Consider the following 23,074-nt stretch of genomic DNA (forward strand, 5'->3'; position numbering starts at 1 on the left):
CCCACATTTTCTGATCGTGTTTTAAACAATTAACAACGGTCTATGGGAGTCGTAGGGATACGATTTTATACTTCTTTAAATGTTTATTGTTTACTACTAAACGGGACGAGAAAAGAGAGTGAAAAGGTGTCCCATATTCCCTCTACTATATAATTTGCGGGGGAAATGGAATACCTGAATTCCAAATTTTCTAATTTTGTTGTTAACAATCAACAACGCTATTTTAGCGACGCTGGGCTACGATTATTTTTTGTTTACTACCAAATTGGACAAGAAAAAAGAATAAAGACGTGTCCATTTTACCCCACCCTAATATATATTAAACAAACAAGTAAAAACAAGTAAAAAATCTTACCACTTTGTGATGTAGCTGAAACAATCAGAAAAGAAAACAAAATACCGGACATCAACATTTTATTCTGGAACCCAATAAACACAAACGTAAAAATTTCAACAAATAATTCAAACCTTTTCCCAAAACTTGACTAAAAACATTTGTTAAATCAAATGCAATAAATTTATGCTTGAAATACAATTGCTAAACAAGCTGTAATGAACGTTGTGCCAATCATACGAACACCTTAATTGAATTTGTGCAATAATTAACTTCATCGGTGTTTAAATCAAATGTCACCAAACAAACAAACGATAATAAAAGTCAACATTAAATTATCGTTAAAACGAAAGTTATGACAGCACGAGTGTTCCAAGAATCGAGATGCTTTTGCTGCAATTTTACGTCTATATGCGAATAGTAATTCATCCCGGGTATTTAGTACTGTATAGAGTAAGATGGATTTACCGTTGGCACCTAAACCCCATACTTTCTGATCGCGTTTTTATTGAACTATCAATGCTCTCTAAAAGTCGCGGGAATACAGTTATATAATTCTATAAAATTGATATACTACTAAATGGCACGAGAAAAGATAAAAATGTCCCATCTTACCCCACCTCACTATAACTTTACTTTCTACAACAAAGGACCAACCGATCGTTTAACATTCGATGAAGCAAACTTAGTTCGTTTTAGTAAACTGAGATACTAGATGGGTGATTCATTATCAAATGGGTTCCCTTGAAAATTTATTTTAAAAGTGTCCCACTTTACCCCGTCCTACTGTACAAAACTAAATACCATTTCACATTCTTTTGAATTTATTTTTTATTGAAAAATAACGTTTGGCGTTAAATAAATGCATAGCTATAATGAATGTGCACGTTATTAAAAGTTAGGTTTTAATACACAGTGTAAATAAATAATGCAAAGTACAAAAAGAACAAGTTATAACGAATGTCGTTGAGCCGCCACGCGAGGATAAATTAGTAGTGGTGGAGTGACGTCATCTTCTTCGCTTGAAAATACTTCTAAGTGTTCTGTTACGTCATGGGAGGCTGTGACATTGTTATTAGTGACGTCACCAATCACAGTGTTTACCCCAGCATGAACTAAATGTTTTTTCAGTTATCGCTTGTTGATTATCTTGTTCAAACTTTTTCTCCTTCGGTACTTCGGCGTAAATCAGATGGTTTTTTTATTAAAACATAAACTTAAATTAGCACCTATATATGCGATGGGGTGGGGTGGGGAAGATGGGACACCTTTAGCACATAATATTCAACTATGCTATTCGTGTTTTAAACAATTAACAACAGTATATGGGAGTCGCGAAGATACGACTTAAGAATTCTTTGAATGTTCATTGATTAATTCCGAATATGACGAGAAAATCAAATAAAAATGTGTCTCATCTTCCCCTACCATAATATATCATTAAATCTGTACTCAACGCAGTCAAGTATTTCCGCTCTGCTCTCTTGTATGCTAAGAAAATTCTGTTGCCCGGTAAAGTTTAAAAATTTAGTTGAATGGATTCGAGTATTATTAGTAACGGTCTTGTGTTTATATCGATACAGTTTTGCTAACATACACTTTTTTCAATACTTGTGTTGTGAATATAAGCAGTTCAAACAAATTGATTCTAAAATGCTGAAGAAAGCCAGGGATTCGGACTCGAAGCCTGTAAAAGGGACCGGTTTTTTGAAACCTACGTTATCGTATCAACAAAAAGTTGTTCCTAGTAAAGCAGAAACGCAGAGAAAAATATTGGGAAAACGAAGTAAAAGAAGAAAAGTTAAAACGTCTTTTAGTGAAACAGATTGCGGCAATGGTGGAAATGAAATCATTAATTCTGCCGTTCAAGTTTATTCTCGGCCAAATGCAAGTGAAAATATTGGTGATGTTTCTCCTCATTCTGATGAACTAACCTCAAAAAACAAAGACTGCAATGATCTTGAAAATGAATCTTCAAAATTATTTTGTCCACCAGCAGAGAAAATATGCGAGAATCCAGAAATCTATAAAACTAATGGAAATCCTGAAAAAATGGGCACATTTTCTGCTGTAAATAACCCTGTAATAAAAGTGGATGTACAAAGAAAATTCAACCCCCTTCAAGACAGAAGCAACAATTTTACAGTTTATTCCCAACTTGCATCAGAGTCAAGCAAAGATTACCAAATGGGGGTCATCAAAAAGCTCAACAACAAAAAAGAGAAATATAAAAGAAAGGTTCAGAAGTTGGAATCTGAAATGAGAGTTCTTAAACGACGCCAAACGAGCCGTAAATCCATAGAAATACCATTACATGAAGTGAGTTTCTATACTTCAAATTTAGTAGGCGAAGGAAAATTGACGAATGTATACTGTGGCACTTATAATGGAAAAGCTGTGGCTGTTAAGAAGTTTGTGCAATCATGCATGATAACAACATCAGATCGAAGTTATATAAGCGCTGAAGCTGGGTTGCTGGTTGGTCTTAATCATCGAAATATAGTTCGCCTATATGGAGTTTCTTCTTCTGCTGTTACCCCTCTTATCATTACCGAGATGGTTCATGGGAAAACTTTAAAAGATCTCATTGCAAATCAAGGTATATGGGGAAGAAAGACTGTTTTATATTTATTTTATTATACCAGTTTTGTATTAGTCTAACACAGTGAGTAAAGTTTTTGCTTTATAAGTTGAATAAATGATTAAAATAACTTTTAACCTCACCTGGTGGGGCAATGACAGTCGTTATAACGTGGGTTTTTAGGTTTCATACACCTTGTGCCCACTTACAAGTTATCATGTATGTAATTTTGTGAGTGAATATTTTTTGGAATTTTTTTATTATAATGGCTGGCAATCTAGCCAACCCATAAATATAAACTTACCATCATGTTTTTACCACAATTCATGTTTATAATTCTTTACAGGTTTGGATGAGGTTCATTACTATAAAACTGTGCGTGATATATCTCAAGGGTTGGCATTCCTACACAACCAGAAACCACCCATTCTGCATCTTAATATAAAACCATCCAATGTTCTTATTGATTCATCAGGATGTTCCAAAGTATCGGATTATGGCTTTGCAAAACTGAGGTAATATTTTGCAAATTTAACAACAGTTGCTGCTACCAAGTGGTCCTTATGGGTTGTCTAATTTCTTAACCTTACTTTAAAACAATTCAATAAAATCCCCCCAAAAGAATCACCCACAAATTTACAGATGTTGTTAAGGGTGAGCAAACACGCTAAAAACAAGGTTAATTCATTTACCCATTGTGTTATGGAACAAGTCATATTGGATGTTTTTCCCAGGGATTATTGCATGCTTGGTTCAAACTACATGGCTTATATAGCCCCTGAGTTACTGGAATATCCCTCACACCTGACAACTAAGATTGATGTTTATGCCTTTGCTGTTTTGTTATGGGAAATGGCAACTGCAGAAAGTCCCACAAAAGGAAAATCAACTTTTCAGGTAATTACATATATTAATGTTTACCTTATATTGGGTTCAATGGTCACACTTTTTCACTGACGCTCTTTTCTGGACCTTTAAATCATAGTGTGTTTTAACAACTGGCATTTTGCTGTTGACACTTTTTATGTCTGTAATTTAAATTAAATAAATTATTATTGTAAAATCTTGTTGTAGATATTTGAAATGGTGCGTCGTGGGGAGAGATTGCATCTACCATCTAGTCTTCCACATTCATTTCACAAATTAATCGGGAAATGTTGGAACGCGTCGTACGTTAATCGACCGTCATTTAAAGTTCGTAGGTTAAATTAATGAATGTAACTTGCTCGCATGGCGTGGCATCGACAGTTGTTATAACATGTTATTTGGTTACCTTTTATATACAACTCATGCCCGCTTACCAGTTACCACGTATGTAACTTTTATCTCGCATGGCGGGGCAACGACAGCTGTAATAACACGGATGTTCTATTTCATACGTTTCATGCCCACATATGAGTAACCATGTATGTAACTTTGTGAAATTATCAGTGACTGTTTATTTCATTCTTAATATTTTTTTGTAATGTATTGTAGACAGTTCCATAGCTGCGAAATGTGTTACACCTTGTACTTGAAGATCTTCCAGGATTTTTAAATTATTTTCAACTTATAGGAGATAATTATTGAAGTTGAAACAATGAAACTTCCTCAAGATTGGAACAACAAGTTACGAGAAGCTGAAGTTGAAAGAATAAACACATCGGACATGACATGCATACCAAGCTCAACCAGTTATACAAGTAGTAAGTTAGATTCAGTATTGTTCTGGTGATTGTGTGGGCATGTGTCCTTGTGAAAGGTACTAACGGACATTGCCCTAACTCGGTGTTCGCGTGTGTGTTGTCCAAATAGTCAGCCAAAAATATATTATATGTTTACCCCCAAATTTTTGAATATGGTTTAAGTGTCACAAGATGTATGTAACACCCCTGTTATAACAATTGTGGTTTTCCCCACGGGAGGATAAACAAGTTACATTCATTCCTTAGGCAGACAAAAAACTTCTGACGAGTCCCAAGTCTTTGTCCTTGAAAATGATTGCACCGCACACACAAGTCACTTTCCGTTTGACTTCAAAAGTTCAATTATTAAAGATAAACCAGAAACACCTCAACCCTATAGTGAAGCTTGTTACGTGCCTCAATATTCAAGGAATGACTTTTCAGTTTCAAAAGTTACGCTATGTGATTCATTGAGGCGTAACACAGAGTCAAAAAATCCTGGTTTTTTAAACCAAGTTGGCTCTAGGTTCGATGACAGATACAAAGAATTTGTGAATGAAACGAGTGCGGCTGCTTCATTGGCATCAAGGGTGGCGGAATTGAATATGTTGGGTTGTGAAAAATTGGATAACATTCAAGTTCATAGTTTACCATCTCAATCTGCACCTTCTGTTAATATGGGACCAGTGCTGCATAATTTAAATCGAGTCTATACAAACTCCAGTGTTTCCGGAAGTTCTGTTGTCACACAAAAATTGTGCTCGGAAATTAAGGACGCAGAAAAAGTTTTAAGTAATGCTAAGAAACTGTTGGCTAACAGTCCAATAAAAAAGCAGAAATATGGAAGAAACTTTAAGCTACAACCAAGAACTGATAAAGTAAATAAAGCTCCATCCTATCTTCCTGAAACAGAGTTGAATACAGACGGTAATATCCAATTACCAATCGCAAAAGGATCATCAAGTTTACAGAGTGCATTATCTCAGGAATTGAACAAAGAAAATCAAAATCAAGAAAAAACAAGGTTGTGTACGACAGACGAAAAAGACGTCTCTGACGTCATCGGAATTCACTACAATGATGAAATGTATTAACGATAACTATTAACTAGCTATTTAGTAGGGTGGGGGTAATTGGGACACCTTCCGATGACGTCAGAGACATGTTCTCCCATATCTTAACACCGATTTTTGCAAGTTAATAACCGAATACTGTTATATATGAAAAAAGTGCGAGTAATTTTGTAATATTTTTATTTTTTATAATCAAATGGGTCTGTTACAGAAAAAAGAAAAGGGCCCATATTGCCCCGCGTTCCACTTTACCCAGTAGTCCTAAAACTTTGTACTTTTTTGTATTCTTTTTTTGATTTAATATATTTGCACAACGTATGTGTCTAGTAATGCTTCATTTTAATTTTATATTCGAGTAAATAGAAAACATATACTAGACTCGTTTTTGCAGTACCTTATATTGCTTGTTATTTTAAACTGTGAGTGTAATAACACGAGATTAAAGATGTTAAATATATTTTTATGTTAACACTGTGGGTATAGTAGGGTGGGGTAAGATGGGATAAGTTTTCGTTCTATTTCTTGTCCCATTTGGTAGTAAACAAAGAACATTCAACAAATTATATAACCGTAGCCCCGTAACTCGAAAAGTTGTCAATTGTTTAAAACACAAATCAAAAAATAGTATTTTGGTGCTAACGGTATCCCATCTTACCTCACATTATTATATCAGAAGTATTGGATTGTAGTAAACTTAGAATTTGCAAATCGAACTACTATTGCATTTAATAAAACGTGTTAATACCTCTTACCAAAGAGTTAACTTATTTATCATCGAGTGGCGGGGCAACGGCAATCGTTATAACACGGGTGTTATGTTTCATACACCTCGTGCACGCTTAGGGGGTTACCACGTATGTAGTTTTGTGGCAGTCGTTATAACATTTCCCGAATAAAAACTGGACCTTTTAGCTCTAGCTTTAGGATACTTATTAGCGACAAGCTTAACACATTCAAGTGTTTTGCTTTATTATGATTTCGTTTTAACTGAATGAGGTTTAAAACAGCAAACTCTACAACGTTGACATAAGCGTATATTTATCGTTAAACGCTTATTATCATTGTCGCTTATAATACGTACATACCTTAACACTTATAACGATATGTTATCATAACTCGACATAATGTCCATTGTTATAAAATAAACACAAAATGGGATTCACTCTGGACAATGAATGTGAATTAAATTACTTATCTGATAGTTACGTAAAGTGTGTTGTGATACTTTCGATGTTCAGAAAAAAGTTAGAATTTTTTTAGATTGAAATAAATAAGGTCTTTCAGAAATATAGAGTGGGGTAAGATGGTACATGTTTTCTTTTCTCGTCGCATTTAGTAGTAAACAAAAAATATTTACAGAATTGTATAACCGTATCCCGGCGACTCTAATTTATTTTTCTGTTGTTTGAAACGCGATCATAAAATGGGGGATATTGTTTACGCTTACGGTATCCCATCTTACCCCACCGTAATACACGTTTTCGTTTAGATTTAAACAAAGGTAAAAATGGCGTCATTAGTGTCTTTAACGCCATCTACCGACGTGGAAAACCAGATGTTATTAATTCCAGATGTGGCGAATACTTCAAACCATAAACAACAGTCATCCAAGTCGTGTAAGTTTTATTAAACTTTCTGCTTTTTTACTTTTTTTTTACTTTTCAAATCACCCGCAAAGTTACATACGTGGTAACTTGTAAGCGGGCACGAGGTGTATGAAACAGAACACCCGTGTTATAACGAATGTCGTTGCCCCGCCACGCGAGAATAAACAAATTACATTCATTCATTACCTTCGTTCATTATGTTTTCCAGCCACACCGCTTAATGCTCGACAGCGGCAAGGAGGGTTGAAACGTCACAGGTTATCCCATTGTCGAATAACACCAATTCGCGACTTTGGGTTAAGCGTAAGTTAAATATTTTGTATCGTCTTTTCCCAGTATCCAGATATAATATTATTTTATTTATCTCTTCAAACGGTTGCAAAGCACGCAGTAAAAGAGCATTGTTTATTTTAAAAAACACGATCAGAAAATATGGGATTTAGGTGCTAACGGTATACCATCTTACCCCACAGTTCTACAAATACGTTTTTATCGTAGGCGTGTTTCAGCCACTGTTGTTTTGTCGCTATATCCTGTCTTCTGGTTTTAACCATTTTTTATTCTTAGCTTTCGTAATCGAAGCGACAAATAAAAATTATCATTCTTATTATTATTCCTGTGAAACTTTTTGGACGCAAAGTGTCATTGTAGACATGTATTGTAGGCGAGCATTAAGGTAATATTGGACAAGCATTGAAACCTTTACAATTCTAACTTGATCAATATTTAGTCTCGGTGAATAATAGGCTTTTTGTTTAGCGAGTTATTGTAATCCAATTTTGACTGGATACGGCACGTATGTACGTATGAAGTTTTGGGCAGGCGTGCCATTTCAGTTACAGATACGAAAATGTACCGAATTGACGCATAATAGAAAAATTGTTTAGACGCGGCATAGTAGGGTGGGGTAAGATGGGACATGTTTCCGATGTTCCACCTTGGCACTAAACAAAGAATATTTACAGCATTATATAAAACTGTAGCACCGCGAATCTAAAATAGCGTTTCAGTAATTGTTAAAAACACGATCAGGAAATGTTTGTTTTAGGTGCTAACGGTATCCCATCTTACCCCACAGTTCTATACCTTAAGAATTTAACTGCTATATATTTAATTCGCAAGTCTTCAGAATAAGAAATGCAGCTCGAAATATCATAGTTACAAAAATTTATGTTTATAAAATGACGTCATCTGAATCCGACATTACGCGCCATTTACATGACGCAGGAGTGGCGTCACACACCGTGATGACGTCACAAACCAGGTTGACGTCATTGAGTTCAGAACACGATACAGAATGCAATTTATCGCAAGCGGATAAAAGAATGAGAATAAAAAACACTTACCTTAGACGTCGGTCAGTTTCTGCTGGCGTAAGATCCAAGTTAAGAGTCTACCATGACAGGAACACTTCGTTTCATGCCCGATCGTTTAAAAGAACAAAGAAAGCGAAAATCCAAACTTTACAGCAGGCAGAACCGACAGAAAAGGTGACGCAAAACGACCATACATAAGCATGATCTGTATTGTGCAGTGGCAAAGTGGTTAGCACGCCTGCCTCTAGCTCAGAGATAAGGTCCGAGGTTCGATGCTGCTACCGTTGTGGGCGCATGTGTCCTTGGGCAAATCATAATCCATACGATCGAATGCCTCGAAATGTGTAGCCGACAAAATTAAGTTGTAGTCTACGTTATTAATTTCACCTAAAATGACATCATGATCTTTGCAAAATAAGCAATAAATGATAAAGCTATATATGACATCATCCAACCACACGAGCACTGTATAGAGCAGGAACATTTTTACAGAATTTATCATATAGTTACATGGAAAGCCTACTTGTACTATAGTATTATAACCAATGGCTTGACAAAAATGTGTTTAAAGTAAATAATAATGCTAAATATTTTTCCAGCCGATTGAGAAATTTCGTCGAATACTCAGAAGCATTCGTATTATCGTTGAAGTTTGCCTCGCCCTAAAACGGTTGGTACATTCGCACTATTTTCTATTTGTAATCTACAGGTTATATGTTCAAGGCTCATAGCTGCTACTATTGTAGACGTATACGTGCCCTTTAAATAATACACGAGTCGTGGTAACTTGTAAGCGGGCAAGAGGTGCATGAAACAGGACATCTGTGTTATAACAATTGTCGTTCCCTACCACACGAGGATACATTAGTTACATTCATTCATACATATAGTGGGGTGGGGGGGAGATGGGACACCTTTAGCACATAATATATAAATAACCTGATCGTGTTTTAGACAATTAACAACAGTCTATGGGAGTCGTGAGGATACGGTTTTATAATTCAGTGAATGTTCTTTGTTTACTACCAAATAGAACGAGAAAATACAATGAAAAGGTGTCCTATCTTCCCCCACCCTACTATATAGTATTGGCTGGGGTAGGATGAGACATAGTTTCATTCTCTTTATCGTCTCATTCGGTAGTAAACAAAGAACGTTTCTAAATATATAGTAGGGTGGGGGAAGATGGGACATCTTTAGCACATAATATCCAGATATCCTGATCGTGTTTTAAACAACTAACAACGGTCTATAGGAGTCGTGAAGATATAGATTTATAAATGTTTGATTGTTCATTGTTTACTACTAAATGGGACGAGGAAACAGAGTTAAAAGGTGTCCCATCTTCCCCCACCCTACTGTATACCGTATCCTCACGACTAAAAATAACGATTCATTTAATAAGGCTTAAACGAACTCAAAACGCAACTACATAGTCCGACAGCAACCTTCGTTAAAACAAACAATTAAAATAATTAAAGACAAACTAAACGCATACACTAACTTAACTACAGCACTACTGGCAAAGCAACACAAGGAAACTGAGTAACTTGCAGAACAAAATGCGAGAAACGCAGGAGTGTAGATTACAAGACGGCGCGCTGTGCATTAATTAAAGGCGCCGGAATGCATTGTATTTCAAGAGGCGGAATACACTACGGAGAGCCTGTTGTTAATTTTTCAAAACACGATTATATAAAACACGGGATACAGCCTTTAGCATCGAATTATCATATTTGCTGATCGTGTTTTTAACAATTAACAACGCTCGTTCAAAGTTATTACGATACGGTTATATTATTTCAGTAAATATGTTTTATTTAGTACCAAATGGGACAATAAAACAGAATGAATACATGTCCCATTTTAACCTAACATACCATAAGAAGGGTGGGGGAAGACGGGACACCTTCCATTCTACTTTTTCGCCCCATTTAATAGTAAACAAAGACATTTCAAAGAATTAGGCTTCAAAACATTTAGTGATTATATAACCATATCCTCACGACTTCCATATACCGTTGTTAATTGTTTAAAACAAGATCAGGAAATATGGGATATTATGTGCTAAAGGTGTCCTATCTTCCCACCCTACTATATAGTTACTTGATACTGATATAATTATATACAGATGCGTCGAAGACAAAGAGAAAGACGAGAAACTCTCGTTGGTTGAAATGCAAATGAATTTACAAAACGACTTCAATGAAAAATTAAGTTTCAATCCCCGTTATTATTGCGCGTCATACATTGTAAGTGCTTGGAATGAATTAACGATTGAATTTCTATATTTTGTCGCTTCGGTCACGATAACGAAGATCGGACAAGTTTACAAAAGCAAGAAGGGAAGTAAGGGTAGAACAACAGTCGTTATAACATGCTTATTGATAAAACAAGCGTATGTGTTCTTGGACAGGACACTTAACGGACATTGCCCCAACCCAGCGATGTTGCATAGTTAAGCCCCTGTTGCATAAAATACTTAAATGGGCATCCCGGGTGTTGGGGTAATGGGCCAAATGTGGCCTAAATCTAAGGTCCTTGACAAGGACCCTACCCTGGATTAAAAAATAAAATAAAACAAAAAAAGGTAAATAAAAAAAATAAATAAAAAGAAGTACAATACTTAATCGATAAAAGGCGTGACCGCTACATCCTACATTCCTACAGCAGTATAACGTGATAAACCATTTAATTAAACGACATTAAAGTTTTAAACAAACGAAAGGTGTGATCTGTTAAGATACTGCGCTTTATGCATTGTAATTACTTTTTTCCTAAGCAATTTTTTTAATAAAATAATAACGTTTTTTCCCAGGCAAACAAAGGAAGCAGCAAACTAAAGAAACTTCTTGCTATATCACCAGATGCTAGAAGTAAACGCCATGTTAAAATGGTGAATGAATGAATGTAACTTGTTTTATTTGCGCATGGCGGGGGCAACTATAAAGTGAATATAACACGGGTGTTCTGTTTCATACACCTCGTGCCCGCTTACGAGTTACCACATATGTAACTTATTTATCCTTGCATGGCGGGCAGCGGCAGTCGTTATAACACGGGTGTTCTGTTTCATACACCTCGTGCCCGCTTACGAGTTACCACATATGTAACTTATTTATCCTTGCATGGCGGGCAGCGGCAGTCGTTATAACACGGGTGTTCTGTTTCATACACCTCGTGTCCGCTTATCACTGGATTGAAGCAAATGTCGTTAAGTTTCTTCCCCAAGGACACATCATACGCCCACAATAACTTTTAATTTAATCACTTTAATTCACCTTAAATTCCACATTTTACAATCCCCATGAATTTTCTCAACAGATCCACAACCTGGTACAAAATAAAAATGCATTTTCCAAACACCCCGTCCATATCCAGTTGAAGATGTGCCAAGTCATGATCTACCAAGCTTACGAAGCGAGACGTGTTATAATAAAACAAGGTAACGTCATATATAGAACTGTGGGGTAAGATGGAATATTGTGAGCACCTAATTCACATGTTTTTGGTCGTGTTTTGAGCGATTAACAACACTCTCTTAGAGACGTTGGGATACGGTTATATAATTCTGTAAACATTCTTCGTTTACTACCAAATGGGATAAGAAAATATTTTTACCCCACCCACTATACAAGACCATTTTACGCCATGTTATTTCCCTCTACTATATAAGCTGTAACAACACCAAACATATATTCTGCAGCACCAAACATATACCACTTCCAGGTCACCCTCCGAGAAATTATTTTTACCCCACCTACTATACAAGACCATTTTACGCCATGTTATTTCCCTCTACTATATAAGCTGTAACAACACCAAACATATATTCTGCAGCACCAAACATATACCACTTCCAGGTCACCCTCCGAGAAATTATTTTTACCCCACCTACTATACAAGACCATTTTACGCCATGTTATTTCCCTCTACTATATAAGCTGTAACAACACCAAACATATATCGCTTCCAGGTCACCCTCCGTCCGCCTTTTACATCATATTGTCTGGAACATGTTTGGTGAACGAGTGTGTTGCTGTTGAATCTGGCTGTGAAAGTGTTCAGACTATCAATGAAATACAAAGTGGGGACGTTTTCGGGGAGGTATGAGCAGATGCTATGAATGTAACTTATTTATCCTCATGTGGCGGGGCAACGACAGTCATTACAACACTAGTGTTCTGTTTTATACACCTCGTGTCAAAGTTACCATAAATGTAACTTTGTGGGTGATTGTTTTTTGGGATTTTTTTTTGTATTATTTTAATCTATGGCTGCCAGTTTAACTGACAAGAAACGACTGTTGCTGTTTTACCGTTACTACCCGTCTTTTCGCTTTTGAAAACTCTCTTGTCTTCGTTATCGTGACTGAAGACGAAATAAATTTCAAATTACATTCATTCATCTACATAGGTGGCGTTGTTAAACCACACGACCCGAACAGCTTCAGTCGTTTGCAAAGACGACGTTGAACTGTTGGTTGTATCCAAGGAAGACTTTGATGCAATCATTAGAGGTCCAATATACAAGCAAAGAGAAGAAGTTATAAAATACTGCCATTCACTCCATATATTAAGGTATATAAGCACTATATATAAGCACTATAGGGAGGATAGAATACTGTTAGCATTTAAATCCAATGTTTCCCAATCATGTTTTGGACAATTGACAAAAATATTTTGGATTCGTGAGGCTATACGGGTATAAAAAAATAAAAACTGTAAATATTCTTTGTTTACTACCAAATGAGACGGGGAAAAGTGAATGAAAGGTGTCCCACCCTGCCCATGGCTTACGCAACGTATTGGGTGGGTCATGTCTAACATCACCCTGCTATATTATCATTGTTCCAGTTATTGGCCGGTTGAAGATCTAACAACAGCATCTTTCGTCAACTTTCAATATCAATATTTCCGTAAAGGGGCGACGGTTGTTCGAAGTAACTTCGCTTCAAACTTTCTTGTTATTATAAAATCCGGCGAGGTATGAAGAATGAATGAATGTAACTTATTTATTCTGCGGGCATGGCGGGGAAACGACAGTCGTTATAACATGGGTGTTCTGTTTCATACGCCTTGTGCCCGTTTACGGGTTACCACGTATGTAACTTTGTGGGTGATTATTTTGTATAAATATTTTTGCTAAGAATTTAGACAACCCATAATAACCACTGACGCGATGTTACTGCCATTATAGGCTTACATGTCGATGGGCAAGTTACTTAACGACTATTCCTCTAACCCGGTGATGGTTCTTTATACGTTTTATAAATCGTCAGTCAATAAAGAAAAAACAAACTCATAACAGCTCGTTTGACAATATAGGTTAAGATTCATTAGTTAAGCAGTAAATTTTCATAAAACCATTTTATTTAAAGTGCCGAGTGATTTGTACGCTTGGTGATCGAAATCAAATCACTGAAAGTCGAAAAACCGTCCGAAGAAGAAGTGTCGACACCGAAATAAAACTCCCCACTTTAAATGAATCATCGGCGCTTAAAACAAGAAGCAGTAAGTTGGTGTATTGGTATATTCGTGTATTAATTGAAAGTGATTGTTTTTGTAGTGTAATATATGTATTCATTCATTATAGTTACGTGTTCATTAGTTTTTACTGATTACATTCATTCATTTATTCATTATAACTGTATTTATTTATTCATTATCATTATATTCATTCTTTCATCCTTTCATTTATTCATTTCTAATAAATAGAATCGCTGGGCTACCAGTTAATCAACCATGCCGACAGAAAATCAATCAAGTACCAACCTGCCTTTGTTGGTCGCATGCTTGCGCACTCGGTAGGTATATTGGACATAATGCCGGCGATGTGACACAATGGTTAGCTCGCCAACTTTTAGGAGCAGGTTTAGTGCTCGTCGCTACTACCATTGTGATGCACGTGCGTGTGTCCTTAGGCAAAGCACTTAACAGCAATTGTCTAAACTCTAAATAGTTAGCCTATTCTAAGGAATTGTTAGCCAAACTTAAAAAAGGTCAAAATATCACCAACAAAGTTACACATGTGGTAACTTGTAAGTGGGCATGAGGTGTATGAAACCGAACACCTATGTTAACGACTGTAGCTACCCCGACATGTGAGGATAGATGCGATTTATTCATAAGATTTGTCAAGTATAGCTTTACCAACTTACTCTATAGACAGGTGGAACGCACACAAACGGCCACAGAGATATTAGCAAAGAAATTCGAGAAAGAAAACGACAAATTATAATGGTGACAATTACGAAGTTTCGGTTTGCTGTTCCCTTTCTCTTTATTGGTTTATTATTCTGATCTTTGCTGTCGTTTTCGAAGAGATAAAAATAACTTTGCCTTATCAGCTTATATATGTTTTGCTTAGTGGTGAAACTCAGGAAAATACCTCGTTATAGTTTTTATTATATATACCAATGTCTAGATTTAAACAAGCACAAAGTAATATGTTGCCAATATGAAACAGTTATATTCTGTAAACACCAAAATATTTTGATATAAATTATACGTTGGATTGCTTTTGTTCATTCCAGGAAACCTTAAAAATGATGGGCAACAATAAACGTGGTTTCCAACATGACCGTTTATTGGATATGGGAGATATACCGGAGATCACACGACCTATTCGGTTTGTTATTTCACTAACATTCTATTTATATATATATTAGGGTGGGGGGAGGTGGGACACCTTTTCATTCTATATTATTAAGAATCTATATTCTTGCCCCAATTGGTAGTAAACAAAGAACTTTTAAAGAATTATAAAACCGTATCCCCACGACTCCCAGCATAAACAGTTGTTAATTGTTTAAAACGATCAGGATATGTTTTGTCCCTGTTTTGTCTATTTTTGTCCATTTTTGGCCCATTTTGCCCACAGTGCCACATGTATATAACACCCCAAAACTGTTGAATAAAAATAAAACTATCTTTTCTAATTTAGCAATGCATATTATGACAGAACACCTCGAACAATCAGAGCATCAATAGTGGAAGACACGCCTTATGCCGTCACAAACCATATCCCATCACGTGACCGATGGAAACGAGCTACTAAACTTGCGCTGATGAAGAAGGTTACGTCATCAAATCGACATTTTGCACAAATAGCAACTTTAACTCCAGGATGTGTGTTTGTAAGTAAAGATATTTGTACGAGTAGTTGTTTTAATATTGTCGCTGCACTCCCACAAAAATAGCAACGATGAGCCTTGAACCTACAACATCTGGGTTAAGGGTAGTTGCGCTACCGTCTGTGCTTGTTTCTATTAGGACACACATGCTCACAACGGTAGCAGAAACGAGCCTTGAACCTGTAACTTCTTGGCTAAAAGGCAGGCGGTCTAACCACTTGACCAATAGACTTATATTCGTAACAACATTGTACCGGACATTCTACGTCCAGGGTTTGGAAGAAATGATGCAACGAACCGAACTCCAGTTGACATTGATAAGCAATGGGGCAGAATGCATCTTCATATCCAAGAAAATGTTCCTGAAGCGAGCTACACCCCGTAGTTTAAGGATGATTGGAGCTTTAGTCGGAAGGTATCCGACAGAAGCTTATATAAGGGAACAACTCAGAGAACTAAACCAGTGGAAAAGTTTTAAAAAAGACGTTGTTAAGCATGTATTGGAAAAGAAAGATAAAACCAGTAGTTCTGTAGTAATGTAACTGTTTTGTAATTTGTTTTATCCGCATATAACGGGGCAATTACAGTGGTCATAACACGGGTGTTTTATTGTTTCATTATACACCTCGTGTCCGCTCAAATATTTTTTTTTTACAAATAGTTGGACTCGATTTTTGCTATTGTTTTTGAAGAGATAGATAATTAGTTATGTCATAATAGGCTGAGGTAAGATGGGACGTTTTATTTTTCTTTTTTTTTGTCGGTAATTATTCGAAACGGTATCCCATTTTACCCCGAAGTGCTATTTGTTGTTATAATATTCAAATTATTTTGGTTTGGAAATAATAACATTTCCACGCCTTCGTATACTATATGTGGTATAGTATCGTAGGCGTTTGTTACGTCACACGTGAATATATTGTGTTGTCATTATAATAAACATAACTTATACATCGCATGTTGTTTCAGTTAGTTTTATACTTATACTTAGATTAGCCATTATATAGAAGTGTTGCATTAATGAACTAAACGTATACTATAATTTTTTAGAAAAGGGTCGTTAGCATTGTACATTAAATAGAATTACATGTAGAAAAATATTCTACTGCCAATAAATAGACGGCAATTTAGTTATATAGTAGGTTGGGGTAAAATGGGATACTTTTGTTTCTCGTCCCATTTGGTAGAAAACAAAGAATATTTACAGAAATATATAACCGTATTCTCACGTCTCTAGAAAAGCGTTGTTTATTGTTAAAACACACAATAAAGAAATATGGAGTTTATACACTAACGGTATCCCATCTTACCCCAAAGTACTATTAGTAAGACGTGTTTTAGTAACAAGTTTTAGTAATTTTTAACAGATATTACTGGTATAGTGTATTATTGGTCGTTCAAACATAAATCAAATGAACAACTCTTGTATCCCTTCAACTGCCGCGGGATTGAAATACGGGTTGATCTTACCATCGATACAGGTGATACAACGTTGTTTAAAAGAAATAGTCGTTAAATATGAATGTAATTTATTTATCTTTACGTGGCGGGGCAAGGACAGTTGTCATTACACGGGTGTACTGTTTTATACACCTCGTGCTTGCTTATACCAAATACCACGTATGGGACTTTGTGGGTGATTGACTTAGTTGGTTTCTTTACATCTTTTTGTAACATACTGATGACGGTTTAAACATAAGGGACCACTGCTTTTAAGCAATTTTTAGTTTACGCTGGGTGTCTTATTGCCCATGGACAGCACGGCGACACGCATGCCACAATGGTAGCACTGTCGAGTCTCGAACCTGTACAGTCTAGGCTAGAGGCGGCCACTACAATAATACACCTTGAGTCTATCACCATTTAACATGGTTTTTCATGCTGTATTTCAAAATTAAACGTGTTTTTTGTTTTACAGATCGTTGTCAATATGGTTCCACTCATCGCTATTTTAACAAACCATAAACAATTGGTTCGATTGAAGAGTGTTTACATTCATGTGGCTAACACATTACTGGCGAATGTAGCTTTAGCGTTGTTCGTATTTTACACAATGCTTAACTTCGTGTTAGTGTTTGAAAGACCAAGCAATGAACAGAATAATCATAGGTAGGTAAATTATACACTGTTATGTATATACTGTATGTATGTACATTCTGGTGAACTTATATATCATTTACGAGTTTTTTTTCAATTTTAATGCAGTCTCAAAAAACTTTAACTTAAGCGGACACAAGGTGTATGAAACAGAACACCCGTGTTATAACCACTGTCGTTCCCTCGCTGTGCGAGTGTAGATAAATTATACATTCATTAATTCAAAATCTATTTTATATATTTTATAGATTCGACCCTACTAACCCAACCCACCGCACTATCATGGAATGGTGGACCTTCCAAAAGTCGTTTACAGTTTGTATTGCGTTGGCTGGTTGTTTTAGCGTGGTTGGTGTAATATTTGGTTTAAAGGAAACAATGTATTTCCCAAGTACGCCACAATCGCACAATTCTTCACTGTTTCAAACTGAAAACAACGTAAGAAACGTGGTGCTAAATGCTGGTTAATGAATGAAGCTAATTTAATTTTATTATATATATTTATTGTATTGAACCTTGTTGCTAAAAGTTGAAACTAACGCTAAATTTTAATTTCTGGGGCTGTGGTACATTGGTTATAGCGCGCTTGCGCCTCGAACTCAGAGGTTATGGACTCAAGGCTCGTCGTTGCTATACCATTGTGAGCGTATATGCCTCCTTAGGCAAGACAGTTAATGGCGATTGCTCCAACCTAGTGGTCACTGGCAAGAGGTGTACGAAACAGGACAGCCATGTTACAATACCTGTCATTGCCTTGCCACACGAGGATATTTAATTTACATTTATTCATTCTTACAGCGTAATGGAAAACGACCGAAAACAGTATTAGTTATTGGAGCAACGTGGGGAGTTCCAATCGTATATTCACTCATAGCAACGTTTTCACTCAACTGTTTCGAGCACTGCAAATGTCTCCCTGCGTATTATGAGCATGCATTTTGTAAAGCACCAGGTTTGCTTATTATAGATTCTTCAATAATTTAAACGCCACGTCTCCAAGGGACTTAGGCTTTTTAGGGTTAGAGATTAGGGATAACATGAGACATTTTTATTCTCATTTTCTCATCTCATTTGGTAGTAAACAAAGAAAATTCAAAGAAATGTATAATCTACAAAAGAGCGTGTGGATAATTGTTAAAAACAAGATTACATAATAAGAATTTTGGGTGTTAACAATATCCCAACTTACTATGTTCTACTATACGTTTATTTCCACCAGATAACAATCTGTGTTCGGTTGAATATCTTCCAGTTTCAAAAAGTTTTCTGATTGTTGTTTCTGCGAGTTGGTTGTTGGCTGTTGTGTTTCTAATTACAGCTATATTTCAACAAATCAAAACACTCAGAAGGTGGGAGGACTGTATAATAACATGTCGTGTCAAATACGTCAGCGACTGCTACCATTGTGGGCGTATGTGTCCTTGGGCAGGACACTTAACGGAAATAGCTAGTCATACAGAAAATCAAAATTACTCACAAAGTTAGATACGTGGTAACTCGTGAGCAGACACGAGGTGTGTGAAACAGAGCACCGGTGTTATAACGACTGTCGTTGCTCCGCCACGCGAGGATAAATCAAGTTACATTCATTTTACAGGAACATGTTATTTATGAAATATGCTGCTACTCTTGTAAATTCTGTTGCTACATTAAGGGTTCCCCATCTAACACCCAGGGACATCACACTTAAATACGTCAAGCCAAAGGGTAAGCTGGAATATTTTGAGTTGTTTAAATGAAAAATTTTTTTTCAAACTTATAAAATTGCATCAAACATTTACCATTGTGGGCGTATATGTGTTCTTGGGTAAAACACTTAACGGCAATTACTCCAACCCAGTGGTCACTAATGGGTTGTGTAAATTATCAGCCATAATTTTGTTAAAAATAAAAAGATACACATCAAATATTTATTCTTTTAGCAGTATTTTTGCACACGTGGTAACTCGTAAGCGGGCACGAGGTGTCCGAACAGAACACCCGTTTCAACGGAAAAGTGACAGTCCAATATAATAGCTATTATTTTGCGTATTCAATTATATGCAAGTACCTTATTATTTAAAACCTAACAAGTCTGTGACTACAGTCATCAACGAACAACGTACAAACGAAACCGGAATAATTGAAACAAATCCAAATAATGTTGTTCAATCCAATGAAACAAACGACCGAAGAAAAAAGATGGGCGAGGTAATTTAATTGTAACAATATAATAATGTGGGGTAAGATGGGATATCGTTAGCACCTGAATCCTATTATTTCCGATCGTGTTTTGATTAATTAACAACACTCTATTGGGGTGCTGGGGATACGGTTAAGTATATCATCTTACCCCACCCTACTATATTAAACAAAATCAGAAATGTATCTTAATTTAGTTTTGTGAACAAAAGACACGGGCATTTGTGTCCCAGTGGTCACTTATGGGTTGTTTAAATTGTCAGCTATATATTTCAAAAATCTCTACGAAACAATCACACACAGAGTTACATACGTGGTAACTCGTAAGCGGGCACGAGGTGTATGAAACAGAACACCGTGTTATAAAGACTGTCGTTTTTAGTCTGGTTTAAATAACCTACCGATTTTTTGTGGAAAACGGGTAGTTTTTTGGTTTAAATAGCCTTATAGTATCCTACCAAATTAAATTTAATTTTTTTGCAGTCACCAGCAAAGTTTTTAAGTCCTTCAATGGAGTTAGTTATCTATTTAGCCCTGACAGCTATAACATGCACTATTCCACAAATCGGAATATTTATGTACGATGTTATAAAAGTACCAGAAGAACCTTTTCCAATTTCCATATCTTTAACAGCGTACACAGCTTTATTTGTGTATAGTGTCAGTTCCCCTATTTTGTTGCTGAAGTATTTATCCGGTTTAAGAGAAGCTACTACCCGTTTGGTGATGCATTGCGATTGTACAAGAAAATTTATTATAAGTCGACCCTAAGTAAAATTAATCATGTTTTTCAAGTCAAACTTATATTTTTAAGTCAACTTTAATCATAGTTTAAGCAACGGTACATATGTGTACCGTTGGTTTAAGTCAAAATTAAACTTTTTTGGTCTATTAAACCTGTAATGTTTTAATTGTACTGTATTATTATGGTACACACCGAACTTAGTTTTACAGTGTACACAAAACAATTAAACCATTGTGATACATTATCCTACATTGTTACGGAACTGTGTATGGTGTTAAATAACAATTGATATGATAAGTCATAGCAAATAAATACACCTACACAGCTTGCTGTGTTATAATACACATGTCTTATAAAAGCTACAAGGCAGTACAGAAACTATGTGTTGAATTTAAAGACCTCACTTTGCGAAAATGTTTGTTTTGTATAAGTTGAGTTATGGCTTATGCTAACAATATAACGAACAATAGCCTTTGTTGCGTTATTGAAGCCATGACTGTTAGGTATAGTTTGGAAATTATTTTAATTTGACTATGTTTGAATGCGAAGAAACGAATTTACCTGAGAAATTGTCCAGTAGTACTTTACAGTTATGGCAGAAATCTCGCAAAAAGGTAAGTTATACACTTTTATAAAGCTAAAACGGATGTATATGCGTTTCATTTAATACTTAGAAATACTGGTATGTTTTATAGGTGCTTCTATACTAATCAAAAAATAAAGTAAAAGAATGTAACTTGTTTCATCCTCGCGTGGTGGGGTAACGACATGCGTTTTAGTGTTACTACACTTACAAGCCACACTTACATGTTTTGTGTATAATTATTTTTTGGGATTTTTTGATTTTTCTTTGGAATGTATGACTGACAATTTAGACAACCTATAAGTGACCACTGGGTTGAAGCAATTGCCGTCAAGTGTCTTGCCCAAGAACACATACGCCCATAATAGTGGCAACGTCAAGCCCCGAACCCGTAACCTATAGGGCTATATACAAACAGGCGTTCTAACCACTGTACTTATACAGGTAGAAGAAGATAATACGACAAAGTTGATTACGTCATGTCCGCGGTATTTTCGATACCAACAACACATTAACGGACTCAGTTTTGAAATGAAAAAATACCGCAAGTAAAGTTGGTTGGCATTTCTTTAGAACTTTTTTCCTAAAAATATCTATCCGGTAGGTGTCGCCCAAGAGAGACAGATCTGTCCCATAAAATAGATGCGACATTACCGCTTTTCCTACAAGATATTGGACGTTATAACCCGGAGTTAATGCGAAATACAACGACGAGAGTGCGCTGTAGTTTACCGACGCAGGAAGGTATACTTAATAAACTTATAGTGGTCGGATTATAAAAAAAAAAACATTAAAACATTGCGAAATGTGTGGAAACGACAGTCGTTATAGTACGAGCTTTTTGGATCATATACCTTGTGCCCGCTTACCAGTTACCACGTACGTATTTGTTCTTACAAGTTACCAGGTATGAAACTGTGTCGGGGCCCCATTGTAGTAGGGTGAGGCAAGATAGGACATGTTTTCATTAACTTTTCTCGTTCCGTTTTGTAGTAAACAAAGAATATTGACATAATTATATAACCGTGGACCAGCGACTCTAAAAGAGCTTTTTATTGTTCAAACACGATTTGGAAATTTTGTTCTAACAGTATCCCATCTTACCCCACTCCTCCTTTTTGTTATACCAACTAAAAACATCATTTTTAGTTATTGAGCACGAAAAGTTCGTTGAATCTGCTGGTGGTAGAAAACTATGGAGTCGCGGGTTGGTTTTACAAGAACAAGAGTCTCTAGTTGATCCTCAATGGAGTAAACATGAAGAAGTAAAACACGTTAACGCAGTTCGTGAAGAAGTTGCGCGCTCACCGTCTGTAGTGGCGGGGATTCTACAGCAATGGCAACGATAGAGTTTTACCAAACCAATTACTTACATTTTTATTTTGCATTTTTTCAGTCAAGTATTTTACCATTTATTTATTTTAAATTTTCCCAACCACTTATACACCTTTAAGCGTAAAATCGTTCATTTTTACCATTCACGTTTTTACCCGTCCAATATTTTACGTTTTTTGGTCAAACATTTTTTGGTCAAACCGTTCAAGTATTTTACATTTTTATTCGTAAAATATTCGAAATTTTTAAAAGTCACGTTTTTAATTGTCCAATTTGTATCTTTCCAGTTAAATATTTAAAATATAGTCTAACCGTCAAATACTTTAAATTTTTGGCAGCCCAGTATTCTAATGCGTTAAAGGTTCAATTAGCGAATACAGAATGCATTCATGCTTGAGTAATTCAGTTTGAGTTTAAACGAGC

The 23,074-nt window shown here is 35.9% G+C and overlaps 4 protein-coding genes across 5 annotated transcripts; all 4 read left to right on the top strand.

Annotated features, from left to right (window-relative positions):
* Positions 1–1,784: 1,784 nt before the first annotated feature.
* On the top strand, positions 1,785–6,408 carry LOC149724708 (uncharacterized). The gene is made up of 6 exons (XM_089892037.1): positions 1,785–2,933; positions 3,262–3,430; positions 3,650–3,812; positions 3,990–4,109; positions 4,471–4,600; positions 4,847–6,408. Exons 1-6 carry the CDS (start codon positions 1,823–1,825, stop codon positions 5,671–5,673), a joined length of 2,520 nt encoding a protein of 839 aa, XP_089748163.1. The 5' UTR covers positions 1,785–1,822; the 3' UTR covers positions 5,674–6,408.
* Positions 6,409–7,126: 718 nt separating this feature from the next.
* Positions 7,127–16,666, top strand: LOC149724709 (uncharacterized). 2 transcript variants are annotated; one of them, XM_089892054.1, is made up of 15 exons: positions 7,127–7,268; positions 7,468–7,562; positions 9,175–9,245; positions 10,707–10,827; positions 11,394–11,471; positions 11,900–12,020; positions 12,552–12,682; positions 12,992–13,155; positions 13,432–13,561; positions 13,956–14,088; positions 14,293–14,381; positions 14,743–14,817; positions 15,111–15,205; positions 15,539–15,713; positions 15,983–16,666. In XM_089892054.1, exons 1-15 carry the CDS (start codon positions 7,160–7,162, stop codon positions 16,250–16,252), a joined length of 1,857 nt encoding a protein of 618 aa, XP_089748180.1. In that variant the 5' UTR covers positions 7,127–7,159; the 3' UTR covers positions 16,253–16,666. The 2 variants fall into 2 exon arrangements, with proteins under 2 accessions (XP_089748180.1, XP_089748179.1); XM_089892053.1 differs by lacking the exons at positions 7,127–7,268; positions 7,468–7,562 and adding an exon at positions 7,858–8,749.
* Positions 16,667–16,797: 131 nt separating this feature from the next.
* On the top strand, positions 16,798–21,000 carry LOC149724710 (uncharacterized). The gene is made up of 8 exons (XM_089892081.1): positions 16,798–17,191; positions 17,629–17,819; positions 18,056–18,245; positions 18,606–18,759; positions 19,027–19,156; positions 19,405–19,514; positions 19,894–19,997; positions 20,472–21,000. The coding sequence occupies exons 1-8, from the start codon at positions 17,123–17,125 to the stop codon at positions 20,757–20,759; spliced, it is 1,236 nt and encodes a 411-aa protein (XP_089748207.1). The 5' UTR covers positions 16,798–17,122; the 3' UTR covers positions 20,760–21,000.
* A 114-nt stretch (positions 21,001–21,114) lies between these two features.
* Positions 21,115–23,048, top strand: LOC149724711 (uncharacterized). The gene is made up of 4 exons (XM_089892125.1): positions 21,115–21,347; positions 21,761–21,864; positions 21,921–22,060; positions 22,466–23,048. The coding sequence occupies exons 1-4, from the start codon at positions 21,267–21,269 to the stop codon at positions 22,663–22,665; spliced, it is 525 nt and encodes a 174-aa protein (XP_089748251.1). The 5' UTR covers positions 21,115–21,266; the 3' UTR covers positions 22,666–23,048.
* Positions 23,049–23,074: the final 26 nt, after the last annotated feature.

Source organism: Ciona robusta, chromosome 14 (assembly GCF_009617815.1).
Source record: "Ciona robusta chromosome 14, ASM961781v2".
NCBI lineage: Eukaryota > Metazoa > Chordata > Ascidiacea > Phlebobranchia > Cionidae > Ciona > Ciona robusta.